Source organism: Sphaeramia orbicularis, chromosome 15 (assembly GCF_902148855.1).
Source record: "Sphaeramia orbicularis chromosome 15, fSphaOr1.1, whole genome shotgun sequence".
NCBI lineage: Eukaryota > Metazoa > Chordata > Actinopteri > Kurtiformes > Apogonidae > Sphaeramia > Sphaeramia orbicularis.
In genome coordinates this window covers 31,191,252-31,206,726 of record NC_043971.1, presented here as the reverse complement: position 1 = coordinate 31,206,726, position 15,475 = coordinate 31,191,252, and the positions used below count along the sequence as shown (strand labels likewise).

At 37.7% G+C, this 15,475-nt stretch overlaps 2 protein-coding genes across 2 annotated transcripts in view; one reads left to right on the top strand and one right to left on the bottom strand.

Moving 5' to 3' along the window:
• Positions 1 to 6,685, top strand: part of LOC115433861 (protein FAM13A-like) — a 19,754-nt gene extending 13,069 nt beyond the window's left edge. Inside the window, exons 13-21 of the mRNA XM_030155417.1 lie at positions 204 to 465; positions 681 to 813; positions 2,217 to 2,298; positions 2,451 to 2,686; positions 2,800 to 2,883; positions 2,993 to 3,097; positions 4,387 to 4,583; positions 4,817 to 4,918; positions 5,356 to 6,685. Of these exons, the coding sequence (XP_030011277.1) occupies positions 204 to 465; positions 681 to 813; positions 2,217 to 2,298; positions 2,451 to 2,686; positions 2,800 to 2,883; positions 2,993 to 3,097; positions 4,387 to 4,583; positions 4,817 to 4,918; positions 5,356 to 5,482 (1,328 nt within the window). The 3' untranslated portion in view covers positions 5,483 to 6,685. The remainder of the gene's footprint in view (positions 1 to 203; positions 466 to 680; positions 814 to 2,216; positions 2,299 to 2,450; positions 2,687 to 2,799; positions 2,884 to 2,992; positions 3,098 to 4,386; positions 4,584 to 4,816; positions 4,919 to 5,355) is intronic.
• The window catches only part of LOC115433863 (phytanoyl-CoA hydroxylase-interacting protein-like), a 24,092-nt gene continuing 13,567 nt past the window's right edge, over positions 4,951 to 15,475 (bottom strand). The window contains exons 4-5 of the mRNA XM_030155418.1: positions 11,135 to 11,252; positions 4,951 to 7,783 (exon numbers count right to left, since the gene is read on the bottom strand). Of these exons, the coding sequence (XP_030011278.1) occupies positions 7,240 to 7,783; positions 11,135 to 11,252 (662 nt within the window). The 3' untranslated portion in view covers positions 4,951 to 7,239. The remainder of the gene's footprint in view (positions 7,784 to 11,134; positions 11,253 to 15,475) is intronic.

The window sequence follows — 15,475 nt, the reverse complement described above, 5'->3', positions numbered from 1 at the left end:
AAAGATGATGATAGTAATGAAAACTGCTCAAATTTATTGCTTATTGCATCTTTTCTGATGCCTATAACTAGGGTAACTAAGATATTTTATGACTGGTGACATTAGACGAGTTTTTTTCTTATGTCTCCTTCTGTCAGGTTTTCTCTCATTGCTCCTCCTCATCTTTCAGGGCCTAATGTGTCCTTGTTCTCTCTCTCCTCCAGTACATGCCACATCCCCACAATCATCCGAATCCAGTCCTGTCCACTCCTCTGCCACTCTTTTTGAGGGAAATTCAGGAGATGACTCCCAGCCCAACCCATCAGGCTCCATCCAAGGCCCAGACACCAGCCCGCTGCTCTCTCATATTACGACAGGCGACTGCCCTGTTCCCTCGCCACGCTGCCCGAGCCTCAGCCACAGTCTGCGTTACAACTTAGACCCTGACACCGCCCCTTCCCCTCCAAGCTCACAGGAAATACGCATGTAAGCAAAAGTTCCCTCTCTTTCAATATTCTGCAGAGATGAAATGAGTCTCGAGATTTATGTTTCTGTTGTGGGTGAAGATGCCATCAAATTGCAAAGAATAAAAGGATGCACAGGGGGCAGTTTCTTGAATAGCAACCATGTTGAGAGTGCTTGCTGACAGATCCATATAGACTGTCAGGAATGCAAATAACACATGTATTTTCTATTGTTAGGGCTCGGTGCAGTGTCCATACAGAGCCAGATGAGGGCTCTGTGTCCATCTCAATGCTTAACAGACACATCCACACCCTGAGGAAAAGGATCAGACGTTTTGAGGAGCGTTTTGAGCAGGAGAGGCATTACAAGGTAGGTGGGGGGCAAATCAAAGCTGCTCTTTCATTTGTTTTTAGTTCATTATTAGAATAGTTATAAAAGACAAGCAGCTCAGAGGAGTTTTTGGCAAAGCTGATAATTGGCTGTCAAAGAGCCCAACTAGTTTTGTATTTCAGTATGTGTGTGTGTGTGTGTGTGCATGCTTGGCTGAGTGTTAATTAGAGCAGCTGATACTGGTCACAAATAGAGTCAAATGGTAAATAACTCCCTCTACTGGACTATGTGGAACATTACCAGGTGTTATGCAAAGAATTCTGACTGATTTCATTTATTTGTTCACATATCTATTAAAAAAACCAAGTGTAAAAATATTACATTTTGCATTTACATTATATGAAATGTGACACCCTGGGAAGTGGAAGAGCTTTTTGAGAGGGTCCCAGGCACAAAGAATAAATAACACATGTAACAATAATGCAACAGATTTTACAGTGAGACAAACCCAAAAATACCCACCCTTTTCAAGCATCCACACTCTCACACAGTACAGGTTTACATGATAAGCACACTGATTGGTCCACAGTCTCTCACACACACTCGCATGCATGAGTAAAGGTAATAATGATAATTCCCCTAACCTAAAACTAATCTAAGCCCTACTCCTAACAAGGTCCAAGTGGTCTATTCACCAATAGTCATAAAACAAAGTTACATATAGCTAAAGAAGAGGATTACAGTATTTGTTCATATTTGAGCATATTCCAGTAGCAGTTGCCTCCTAAATCTCTTTTTAAAAACATGTACAGTTGGAGACATTTGTAAGTCTTTATCAATATCATTCCATACCTGTGGACCTTTGCAAACTATACTGACACTAGTACATTTGAGTTTCCATTTTTTCCCCTTGATATGATGCTTTTTCCTGGTTTGATAGGTGTGTGAAGGAAGAAAAATTGGGATTAGGTCACAAAGTCTGTCATTGAGCATGTTGACAACAGAATACATTGTGCAAGTATTATGAAAGATATTGAGTTCAGTAATTTTCAGAAAGCCGTAGCAATGGAAGAGTGGATTAGAGGGGGCATCAAATCTGGCCCAAGATATGACATGCATGATTTTCTTCTGCAAAATTAGCAATTTCTCCAGGTGACTGGGAAATGTATTGCTCCAAACAATATTGCAATAATTCAGATGAGGCTCAAATAGTGACCGGTATAATGTAAGGAGTGCTTCACTGGGTAGGAAATGCCTCAATTTAAAAAGTAATCTAACATATTTTGATAGTTTTTTTTGTTAAGTCGTCAATATGGCTTTGTAATTCTTGAACCATAATCAACACTGGAATAAGCCATGAAGCAGACAGACCACTTCCATGGTTTCAGGCACTGATCCCTGTTCTTATCACTAATGTGACTGTTGTGTTGTGGTTTTGTCAGCCGGCCCATAATGATAAGACTGCACATCCAGAGGTTTCCAGGCTCATGAAGGAGCTCATCAAGAGCCGCAAACAGCTTAAAGGTCAGAAATGGCATGCATATTGCAACACAGTTATTCATGTAAAAATACTGACATGTAATATACTGTACATAAACACACAACAACTTTAACAATATATTAATTGCAAATTTGTTTACATTTTTTTTTTTGTCATGTCTCTATATATTTTTTAGAGCTTAAACTAAGACAATCAGTAGAAGGGGGGCTGAGAGAACATGGACGCTTCAACCAACCTGCTGAGCTTTTCAAACCTGGCAATGATCAGAAGGGGGCAGCAGTGACTGGCATGGAGCTCCAGCAGCTTCACAACAATGGCAACACTAAACCAAATGTGGAGGAAACGGTCAACATCATTACCAACAGACTGAAGGAGCGAAGACGAGAGCTAGGCCTGCCTGACAGCCTTAAGGTTAATACTGAGGACACGCACACACACATATATCTAACATATATGAACTATTCAACAAAACAGAATCAAAATGAGATGACAAAACTGATGCAATGACACAATGCCACGTGCAGGAGATGTCACATTTCCAGATGACCATGGAGAAGACAAGCCTGCAGAAGTGTTTGCTCTATTTTGAAAGTCTGCATGGACGACCGGTAAATGGGCCTTGATGATTCACTGTTCTGACTCACTCTAAGCTTCAGGCTTATAGTTGGTATACTCTATACATGACCAATCTTTGTGTTTCTTTGTGGGCATCTTTAGAGTACCAGACAGGAGCGGACTCTGATGAAACCTTTCTATGATAGGTACCGAATTGTCAAGCAGTTGCAGTTTTCTTCTGCTAAAACAACCGTTATCACAACCATTGTAAGTATTATGTTTACTTTTTTGAAATACATAATCAGTACATGTAAACTTTGTGATGTTTTCCATTAAGTGAATGATGGTTGTACAAAGACAGAAAGGAGATTTCTAGAGCTATGATTGTTTTTGCCAAAAGGCAGATGAGTGAACAACCATTAGTAGTCGAGATTACTCCTGCATCATTGGCCACATATCATCAACAGTGAGGCACATATGTGTGGCTCTGCTACCCTCTAACGGCTGGCAGCAAATACTACTTTTGTCTGGCTGAGAATATACAGTCGCAGAAAAAATTATTAGACCATGAAAAGACATCAAAAACAATGGTTATGCAATCAAGTACTAACTCCTGTGTGTATCATGTGACTAAAACAGACAGAAAAGAAAACACCAAATGCCTAAAAGCACTGTTTTTGTCAGTACAGTGCCATAGCTATTGATGAAAGAACTGAAGTGATTTTGGTTATTATCAAGCAAACCAAGGAAAATGGTTAGATATCAGCTCTGAAATTCAACTCTTATGAGCTATTTTTTTTGTTATCATCATATTTGTCCAAACAAATATACCTTTAGTTGTACCAGGCATTAAAATGAACAAGAAACTGAAGAAAACAAGGGTGGTCTAATATTTTTTTCCATGACTGTTTAGTATTCGGTTGTAGTGATCAAATCGTTTAGGAACTATTTCGGTTGGCATTCTCCTCCCTTGTGCTCTCTGTGCGATACCATTTCCCCCCCCTCACAATGTGAAAGAATAACAACAATCTCTGAGCTGCAACCAAATGTTAATGTCACATTTTGACAAAACAGTGTCTTCTGTGGTGTTTCAGTTGTCTCTTTGCAGAATTTTAATACCATGGTTCACTTCCTCATGTGGAAATGTTCAACCATTTCTCCCCAAACATTGCTTTGCTAAGGCGCTGTGCCAGCATCCTGTCCTTAGTGCCATCCAAGACAAGTATGATTGCTTTAATGGAATACAAACTAGCCAAACATCCCAGGGAGTTGTTTTCCTTGTTCCAGTGTCAGACACCTATCTCCAGTGCCGGCACAGGGCTAATAAACTGTGGGCATAGGTCTGGGCTATGATAAACAAATACCATTTTAGAATAAACTGGTGTTCGAACAGTTAAAAACTGAAACTTAAAAGCCTGTTGTTCTGTAGCTGTACAGTTCATCAGTGGACAGACAAGTCTCCATATATGCAAGTTACCTTCCTGTTGCTGTTCCAGGTAAATTAGAATGATTATATTCATGTAATTTTTTTTTACTATGTGTGCTTGTATGAACAGGATGAAGAGGAGGGTTCTGATGAGGAGCGTTCCAAACAGCGCCCTAGGCAGCCGCCAATCTGGCTGAAACCGCCCAGATGCACGTCCTCCGATGAATCACTGGACATGTCTGAAACACCACTAGTTTCCCCTTTGGAGGAGGTCAAGGGCCTCCAGTCTCAGCTCATCACCATGGCAACACTGCATGAAGCTTCCAGGTCTGTTTAATGAGATACATTTTATTTTATTACTCGAAGTATATAAATCCAAATATATCCACTGTATTTTTTCTCTGTTGCCTCGTAAATGAAGGCATTTGCTACAGAACAGCAACAAAATGCAGATAATACTGTTTGTTTCACTGAAAACTTTATTGTCATGAATGCATAAAATCAGTTTGAAAATCTCAACTTTTATTGCCTGTTCTTTCCTGTTTCGGTCGAACGTTCAGGCCAGAATTGCTGGATCATCTCAGGATGGCAAGGATGGAGAAGCGGAGGCTCCACCAAGCACTTCGTGACTTTGAGGAACATTTTTACACACAGACTGGAAGGTAAACACAGAAATGACACACCAAAACAAATGTACTTGCCTTTTGAATTTTATTGTCTTTTATTAAACTTGGAACATTTGGTTTTCAACAATGCCTTGTGAAAAACAAACAAAAAAACATCCACAAAAATTCCATTGTAATGGTACGACAGTGTAAAGCACACTCACTTAACATTAATAAAGCACAGAGAGCTCAGGAAAGAGACGAAGAGATAGACGTTTGATCTGAACTGTACACTTCCTTTGTACTGTACATGTTAGTCCTCCAAAGTAAATACAGTAAGTTTCTGATTACAATACACACTGTACAAAGCTATCTGAGTAAGGCAACATAGGGACTATCCACCAGTTATGGAAGCTGCAGGTTGTTTTGGAAACAATTTAAAAAAAGTTTTGCCTTTTGTTGCATCTTCTTTCCTCCTCTTATTTTTTTAACAGGGTTTGTCAAAAGGAGGACCGTGGACCGATGGCCGAGGAGTACTGCCAGTATAAGAACCTCAAAGCGAAGCTCCGTCTACTGGAGGCCCTGCTCAGTAAACAACAGGACTCAACCAACACCAGTTGAGTTTCTCACAGTGGGACTTTAAATCTGAACAAACAAGACTCAATCATTTCCCAAAAATCTTGCTGAGAATTGACTGGGTCTGAACTTGTTTTCATGCCATGCTCATAATGTTGATGCACTTTACATGAGAAAAAGTAATGGAAAATGGTGACGAACCAAATGAGTTGGTGGGCAACTGCAGAGTTTTAGTCCCCAAAACACATCTCTTATCATTCATGATCCAGCCTTATATAAACCTGATGTAGCAAGTGTATGTTATGTAGCACGATTCATGTCAGTGATGAGGAGCTGTAACCAGTTGATGTTTGTTACATATTAGGATTTTTTTGTTTCTACCGTATGTATATTATGGCACTTTGTTACTTGCTTTTTCCTTCCCAGAACACTATTTTTGGACACAAGCGTCTTGAGTCGTTGTGGAAACTGCATTCTAAAAAAAGTGCTATCTTGGCAAGAAGGATTTTAGTTTATATGCAGTCAATGAAAACAATCCTGTGGCATTTGTGCATGTCAATTTGTGCTATGATATGCATTAGGAGTTTTATATTTATTATGAATTGTGACTATTCATTTTACATGTTCACCTTGGAAAAAAATGAACGTTGGCATCTTGTGCAAGTGCAAGGTAAATCTACTGTCCAATTTGTATTCATCCCCCATTTTGCTTGTATAATGTTATTTCCCACTAAATGCCATTGGTGACAATTATCAGAGCTCTTGACATTGTGCACTTCTGGTTTATATAATTTTCTATATATATATCTATATATATCAATAAAAATAAATATTTTTTCACATTTATTCTGCTAAACACAGTTTATGGTTCTATTTTCTTTCTTTCTGTTCACTACAGTAAAACAAAGGAGACGGTTGCAGAAAAGGTTGTGATGGTAGAGGTACTGACAGCTTTCATACTCATGCTGCACAGAACTGCATCATGCTTTTAAAGGTTAACAAGTTAATGAGTAGTTCACACTGGTCATCAAAGACCTGGAGAGTACACATTTTAGAGGCTGTTGCATTAGTACTCTGAGGATCCCACAGCTGTTTGATCTGGTTTTTAATACCTTTGGTATAAAGAAAGATGACAATTGATGCTGCAGCCCTAAGAAATTGTAGTACCAGTCCTTGCAACTAGTAGAAGGTCAAAATAAGTTTGAATATGTCTACTGCAGATTTGGAAATAAAAAGGCAAAAAAAAAAGAGAGCAAAAAAAAAATAAAAAACTTAAATTAATATGAAACAACACACAATCCATATCAGTAATAACAAGGCAAATATCATTAATAAAATAGGTACAATAGACTCAAATAAACAAAAAGAAATTTAACAGAAGCAGCCCATGTTTGTTAGTACTATTAAAGGGTTTGGTCAGCACGCCGGTGTTGTATTCCAGGATTTAATGATGATCTATGTTGTCAGTGTCCATGATTTACATTTCATGGTTCGAGGTCTTTCATGTGGCTTTAATTTAGGTGTGTTTGTATGGACGTTTTCAACATTTAGGGTAATCCTTCTCAGGTGAGGAGACAGCGGTGCAGGTGTAGATGTGAGTATTTTGAACTCTGCTCTGCTTTTGGAGGGATGATCTATTAGAGTACAGAGCTGTGATATGTCAGTGTGCATGTCTGGGAGCCTACTAAATCTGCTGCTTCATGCATTGTTGGTCTGCTTCATCAGTTCACGTGGACTTCCTGTGTGTGTTTAGAGGTCAGCCACCTCTAGTCCTTCCCTCCCTCGCTTACATTCGGCTTCTTTTAGCGTCCCACACTGATGTTGCAGGTCTTGCAGCTGGGGTCTTTCTTGGCATTTACTGTGGACAGACTCATCAGCTGGTGCCCGCTGATCTCCGCCTCCGTACCCAGCGCCAGGTCCACGGGCTCAGTGTAGATAACCTCCAAGATGACATCCTGTGCGTGGTGAAACACCAGCTCGCCGTCGCCGTCTTCATTCTGCTTGCAGGTGAGGAAGCGGTTGTTGGTGATGTCGAGCGCGGGGAGCCTCTGCTTGCAGAACTCGTCACCTCTGGAGCCCTTGGGTGCCAGGACCAGGATGACGTAGTGGTATGCTGTATACATGCAGTAGAAGTCCCCAAAGTACAAGTTGGTGTCTGGGCTGAAGAGCACGTCAGCACGGACCTCAAAGCGGTGGCGGCCGTAAGGGGAGTCCTGCGGAGGCTTGCCTGTGTTGAACTCTGTGTTGCAGCTGAAGAAGATGCCCTCTAGTTTGCCGCTGATGGGTGAGCCGTGACTGCCGCTGTTGTCCTTCACTGACGGCAACATCCGGTTCTCCTGCGCCTCCCTGGGCACAAAATAAAGGGGACAACATTTTCATGAGTAAACATCTCATTAGGCTTATCGTGATGATACAATTATAGCTGACAATATGAATGATTGTGATTTAATTGTCTTTTTATAGTAACTCGTAAAAACCCGTCCCAAAATCATTTACTGATCTACAATGTTAAATAACTGTTGATCCACTAATCCTATCAATACATGTAAATAATTGGTGTAAAATGCAGTTTGTCATCTTTTCATGGCCATCAGATATGATGACATTGGACGTTCAGAAGCTCCGTAGTGAACGTGGAAACACTATCATCTTCTGTAACATTGATTCACCACTAAAACAAAAAACAAAACAAAACAAAAAAAAAATATGCCACGTTATTTAGATGTGGAATAATTTCTCACTTGAGTCGACCAGTTAGATGTTAGAAATGCTAGTCACATTTTCATTCCATCAGGTTTCATTACAGTAAGATCAACAGTGTATGCATCCAGACAGTCTAATAATGGAATAAAGAGAACTAATGATCTCAATGGAAATCAGCTTCAAATTCTGTATTTTTGGAAATAGAATCACTATGCTGCAACACCAGGAAGTAGAACAAAACAGACACTTTCCTTTAACCCTCAAAGGCCTAAACAGCTGCCGGTGACCAAAGCATCTGCTGATCTAAAATGTTTAACACCTTCTGTACCACAATCCTAGCAATACATGTAAATATTCAGGTAAAATGCACTTCCTCAGCTTTTCAGTAGCATCAGATGTGTCTTTTTTTGGATGTTTAGATCTTATATCTTTTATTCTTGATTGTATCTTTTAATCTTTTATATTTGTACTCTGACAGACCTCTGCATAATAATTCCTATGTACCTGAATGTGTGCAAATGGCAAATAAACTATATTATCTATCTTATCTTATCAGAGGCGATAGAGTGAGCATGAAAATACTGCAATTTTTTGCAACTCTGATTCACCAATAAATCAAATGTAGATTTGGAAATGTCTGCTTGTTTAAACCCATAAGGACCCAGTGTTACTTATATGGCAGTTCCCAAATTAATTTTTTTCTATATTTAACCTTCCTTAAGTGATTTATCACCATTTATTGTAGTGTTATCTTCTGTATTTTGTGTCTTTTCAGTGAAAATCTGGTGTTTTCCTACACTTCATTTACTAATCATGTAGATGTTCATAAAAGCTTAGAGTAAAGTTGAGGGGAATTATATCAGAAACAGAAAAAAACTGGAGAAAAAGTGACTTTTTCAGCAAATCTGTCATTAACTGAACATAAACCAAGTGTCTCTATCCACTGTAATTTATCAAACTCCATGGGTTTTACTGGTGATTCAATGCTGTAGAAGATGACAGTGTTTCCAAGGTAACTACGGAGCCTCTGAATGTCCAAATGGGTCATATCTGATGACCATGAAAAGATGACAAACTGCATTTTACACCAATTATTTTCATGCATTAATAGGATTAGTGGGTCAACAGGGATTAAACAGTTTACATCAGTGGATGATTTTGGTAGATGGTGGATATTTGGGTCTTTATGGGTTAATGTTCAATTAATGATACATTTTGCTGAAAAAGTCTGTTTTTCTTCAGTTTTCGCTGCTTTGATAATATGGTTTAATGAAAATCAGTAAATTAAATAAAGGAAAATACATGCTTTTCACTGGAAATGCAAAAGATACTATGATAATAAATCACTCATGAAAGGTAAATGTAGAGAAAAAACTCATTTGGGAGTTGTCACAAAAATAGTCCCAGGTCTTTAAGGGTTAAATACAGCAGATTTAAGCAAATTAACAAATAAAAATTCCAGCCCATTAATTCCTCTGTGGAAGCTGCGTGTATTGCACACAGAATAAATCTCATCTTAAAGTTCCTGTTATGAACATTAATTATAAAACAATCAGAGGATGTCATTATATCAGAATTGATGCTCTGTTACAGTCATTATGTGATTATTCTCCTCCCACCCAGGTTATGGGAACAGAGGCCTCATCGGGTACTAATGTCAGTACTGTTACTGTCCATATGATGGCGCAGTTGAACAGAAGCTCTTTCAGGACACACAAGCAGCTCCAACTCAGCAAAAGAGACATGCTGATCCAGATGACGTCATGCCAACAAAAGATGCTCTTAGGATGAGGCTTTAGTGCACACACTGAGTGACTTAACAGCCAGTGAGCATTCTATTTTCCCTCGAGGAAGAGGAAGAAAAGAACAACACTGGTGTAGAGGCAGACGTGTACACATCCAATCGAAAAAGATGCAGTATAGACTCTAGCTGGAACCAACGTATAAAAAATCAGCTTCTCTAGGGATACTCTCTATTCACTGTCTGTCACAGTCTCTTCTCACATGAAAAACAAATCTGAACAGATCAGGCTGTCACAGTCAGTTTCTCTCTTTTTCTGGCTTCCCTAAAACCTGTCTGCTATTGTCTGGCAGAATTATAATACGCTCAGGCTGAAGAAGTAACAAGGCAGATGTATTTTGTTGTTTTGTCTAAGTGAGCAATGGGAAACTGATGCTTATGTGTGGATTTATGGTGCTAATTTCCATGTTTTGAGCAACTGCAGCATTTAGTTGAATCCCCTCATCATCATTTCTGCCTGACTAATCTGGAGAAGAATGCATTCATCCAAAATTAGGTGGAAATTAGAACTGTGTGGTGAGCTGTGTTCAAAACATCAAGTCCTTGGATGCAGACTTTCATTTGCAGTGTTTTCTCTGTCATCACAGAGCATCCCAGTACTACACAAAAACACATACAGTCGCAGAAAAAAAATTATTAGATCACCATCATAACATTATTCCTCCGTTCAGATGTCAAGGTTCACCACTTACAGATAAAGATGGTGAAAGATGAAAAATGTATGTACAGTCGCGGAAAAAATTATTGGACCACCCTTGTTTTCTTCAATTTCTTGTTCATTTTAATGCCTGGTACAACTAAAGGTACATTTGTTTGGACAAATATAATGATAACAACAAAAATAGCTCATAGTAGCTTAATTTCAGATCTGATATCTATCCATTTTCCATGTTTTCTTGATAATAACCAAAATCACTTCAGTTCTTACATCAGTATCTATGTCATTGTACTGACAAAAACAGTGCTCTTAGGCATTCCATGTTTTCTTTTCAGTCTGTTTTAGTCACATGATACACACAGGAGTTAGTACTTGATTGCATAACCGTTGTTTTTGATGCCTTTTGATGGTCTAATAATTTTTTTCGCAACTGCAACAGCCTTTAATTCTAAACTCCATCAGGCTGGTAAACACTTCCTGATACAGTCCCGTATTATTTTCACAGAATGACTTAAACAAATCCTAGGCTTCCCACCTGCAGTGGTCAAAGTATTCCTTGTTTTGGTTCCTGTAGAAGACAGAGAAACGCAGCATCCGACCAGCGATGACCTCTGCTTTCTCCAGCAGCTGGTTTAGATGCACCGTGGAATAATCTGGAAACAGACATGAGATAAAACATCATCACTTAGTGGGCTACATTAGTGGAATACAGATTTATTTATTAATTATAGAAGGAAGGAGTGCCTGCGCATAATAGCCTGAATGTAAAATGAAGTCTTGCACTCAAGGATCCTGAAGGTAATATACTATATCAAGGACACTTAGATGTGACTCGATAGCTTATGACTCAGCATTTAGCTCAAGCACATTTACTCGAAGCTTTGTTGTTGACGTTTTTCTGAGAACTTGAAGGTCAGCACCTCTTGTATGTATGCTAATAAAGATAACTATATAGTGGTTGAATGTATTTGTATAAGTTCTATATTATTACAATAACATACTCTGTTTTTTATAACTTACTTCTATGGCATTTTAAATCATTAACCCTTTCATGCATAGTGGTCACTACAGTGGACAGCTATTCTACAGCTGTTCTCTTGTATATTCATGGATTTTGTTGTTCTTTTCGTTGTTGTTGTTTTTTTTTTTTTTTGTTTTTTTTTTTACACATATCTTTATTAAAGTTTTAAAACACTACATATCTTTTCTGACATGAATTGGTAACATAATGTAGATCTCTCCTGATCATAAACCCCCAGAATTACAAGCCCTCCCCAGAGTTTTCGCACAGTTTATCAGTAAATACATGTTTCTGTGTGTCAAAAATTAAACGTGTGGTGTCCAGCTGAGTGGACGTTTTTGCAACTTCATGAAAAATAGGTTAATAAGAATTTTTTTTCATTATTATTTTTTTGTTTATTTTCAAAATTTTTTCAATTATTTTTATTTTAATTTATTTATTTCTATTTATTTTTCAGTAGAAAATTTTCAATCACATTGTTTTTTTCATGCCTAAAGAGGACTAAAAACACTCAGGAAAATTTTTTTATTAAGGTTCTCATAATCCGTGCATGAAAGAGTTAATAAGTGCCTTTTTAGTTGTTTTAGGTTATTTCTAATGGTTTTTTAGGTGATAATCAATCTCAAAGTGATTGCTGTGTATAGGTTTTCACCGTACTTTGCAAAAGTCTTAGGCCAACATTAGGTTTGTTGGTTTTGTAAAATTATAATAACCTTACAAATACATTTTTTAGTCTCTGTATTAAGGTACAGTCTGGATATACGTGAAGTATGTACAGCAAAAAACAAAAAAGCTTCAATAAACTAAAGTGGTCGTATTTAGTGCGTCCTCGCTTTGCACTTAACATGTCTTTAACCCCTTTTTTTCAGACAATATGAGATTTATTGTAGTAATTTTCTGATGCTTTATACCAGGTTTCATTCAACACGTCAGATGTTTCTTATTATTTGAGCCACTTCTTGTCAAGGGTTCAGGGGGTCATACTAAATAGTGACTTAAAACTTTACAACCCGTTTAGTTCAGTTTTTGTGTGTCTTTTTCTTGTTGTATGTGGAGAAAAGATAATGACAAATAAATATGTATATTGATGTCAATCCTGCAAAAATACCAAAGCTAAAGGTGGCCTAAAAATTCTGCACAGAACTACAGAAATGAACTAACAGCTAAGGCATGAGCAAGTACTGTCTGGGATGTTTTTGGGTTTGTACCTGTCACCAACTACATCTAGTGGCCAAGTAGTAAAGCTATACTGCGCTTCATTAATGGTCATGTTGGACAGATTTTCATGTATGTTTCACAAGTGTTGTACGTCATTTATTAGACCTGCTCCTTGAGGTATTTCAGGTCATTTTCAGGAGGTCTCCATCAACCTCCTGTCCTGAGCCAGAATAGAAACAATTAGACTACTATGTGCTTAGAAAGTAATTTTTGGTCAGGGTATAGTGTATGTTTTTAGATCATTGCTGAGGAAATCATTTGAGCTGTTTCAGTTTGTTTATCATATTTCTTCAGGTACTTGTCAATGGCCTCCAGTGGTGAAGGAGTAAGACTACACTACGCTCCAAAAAAGGTCATTTTGGACAAGTTTTCATATATGTTTTTCAAGTCCTATAGATCATTTCTGAGGCATTTGGTATTGCTCCCTGAAGTGTTTCATGTTCTAAGGCACAGGTGGCAAACATGCGCCCTGGGGGCCAAAACCGGCCCGCCAAAGGTTCCGATTCAGCCCGCAGGATGAATTTGTAAAGTGCAAATTAGGGCATCAAACTCAAAAATAATATCATAATAATCTATAAATAATGACAACATCAATTTTTTCTCTTTGATTTAGTGCAAAAAACATTAAATTATGAAAATATTTACATTAAGAAACTATTCCTTAACAATAAAATGTGAATCGCCTGAACAAATATGAACAACCTGAAATATCTAAAGAAAATTCAGTGCTATTTTAACAATATTCTGCCTGTTAATAAGTGTTTTGTGCCTTCATAGATCTGATCTGTAATGTACATGTAGCCTATAAATGATAAGTCGAGGCAGAATATTGATAAAATTGTACTTACATTTCTTAACAAATTTCATTTTTCAGGTTATTCACATCCTTTTTGTTTGGATAGTTTTAAATGTAAATATTGGCATAATTGAATGTTATTTTTTTTGCACTAAAACCATTTGTAGTTGTCATTATTTATTGGCTATCATGCTATTATTGTACTGGTCCAGCCCACCGCAGATTAAATTGGGCTGAATGTGGCTCTCGGAAGAAAATGAGTTTGACCCCCCTGTTCTAAGGCCTTTTCAGGCGGTCACTAAGTCTACATTCAGACTACAGGTAAATGTGGCCCAAATCTGATTTTTTTGCCTATATGTGACCTGTATCCAATCTATAAAGACAGTCTGAACAGCACAAATCCAATTTTTTCAAATCCGATCCAGGCCGCTTTCATATGTGGTCCTAAATTCGATACTTATTTTGCAATGCGACTTCAGTCTGAACGGCCAGGTCACATTTATCCGACATTTACGTCATTGAAATCCTGACAAACGTCACAATTCTGCATCCCAGGAGGAGAAGCGGTGAGAAAAACATATTTGCTTCCATAAACACAGTGCGTGCCTGCGTAGTCATGTCTTACGTTAACACCTCTTTTATGCATGCGGGTCACTTCAGGGTTGCATTCAGTTCATACTCAAAAGTGATAGAAGTCACATTTAATGTGTAATACGAATGAGCACACAAAAAAATCAGATTTTACCAAAAATCTGAGACCTGCTGTCTGAACATAGCCTAACTGACTCCTGTGGTGAAGTAGTAAGGGTTTAGTATGTGCTTCAGACATGGGCATGTTGGATGAGTTTTGGTATGGTTTTAAAGTGTTTCAAATCATTGCAAAAGCATTAACAAGTGCACCCTAAGGTGTTTCAGATTTTCAAATGGAAAGTAGTATTAGCATCAACAGAAGAGTTGTAATGCTATATGTTGTGCTTTGAGAGTGATCATTTTGGGTGGATTTTCATATGCTGTGTTTAAGGCATTAGCAAGTAGTCTATCCAACAAATTAGCCTCAAGTAACAGAGGAAAAGCTCAGAAGTTCAACATGTACACTATAAACTGCTGATATTTAATCTTGTGTGTACAATTCATGCATTCATTCATTTATTTGTTTTGAGCAGAAGAAAAAAATTAACTTTTTTTTGTGTACAAGGAACTAATATCCAAGCAAATATATTAATAAATAAAGAAGATCAAGACACAATAGCAATTACCATATACACTAGTAGTAACAAAACAAATTCAATATGTACTGCTCAAAAAGGAGTGGGAAGAAGAAAACTTATTAAATTCCACCCCTATCTCACATTTATACAGCATAACACATTACTTTTTCTTCCTTCATCATATAGTAACATCTGTTTAGAGTCCTAAAAATGTAAATAACAGATAGTAAACAGATTAGGAAAACTGATGTATATTACAATTAGTAACTATCTAAATAATAATCTGCATAATTTATAATACAATATATTCCAACAATTATCATGTACCAACAATAGTAATGGAAGTGACTCATACCAACATGGTAAACAACAACAAGCACAAACCAACAAAGTAAGAAAGAGCCAAGAACGGAATGGCCCAGCTATTAACAATAAGCCCCGCCCTCCCTGTACTGTGACCAGACCATCTGTTTGTAAAGTGCTTTAAAACTGTGGATATTTTAGCACTGCTGTATAATCACATATTATGTCCAAACAGTTCATTTAAACTTTCCTATCGTCATTAACAGCTGGAGAAAAATGTATAATTCTTGCTTCAGGGCATCAATACAATAAGATATTACATCCACCATA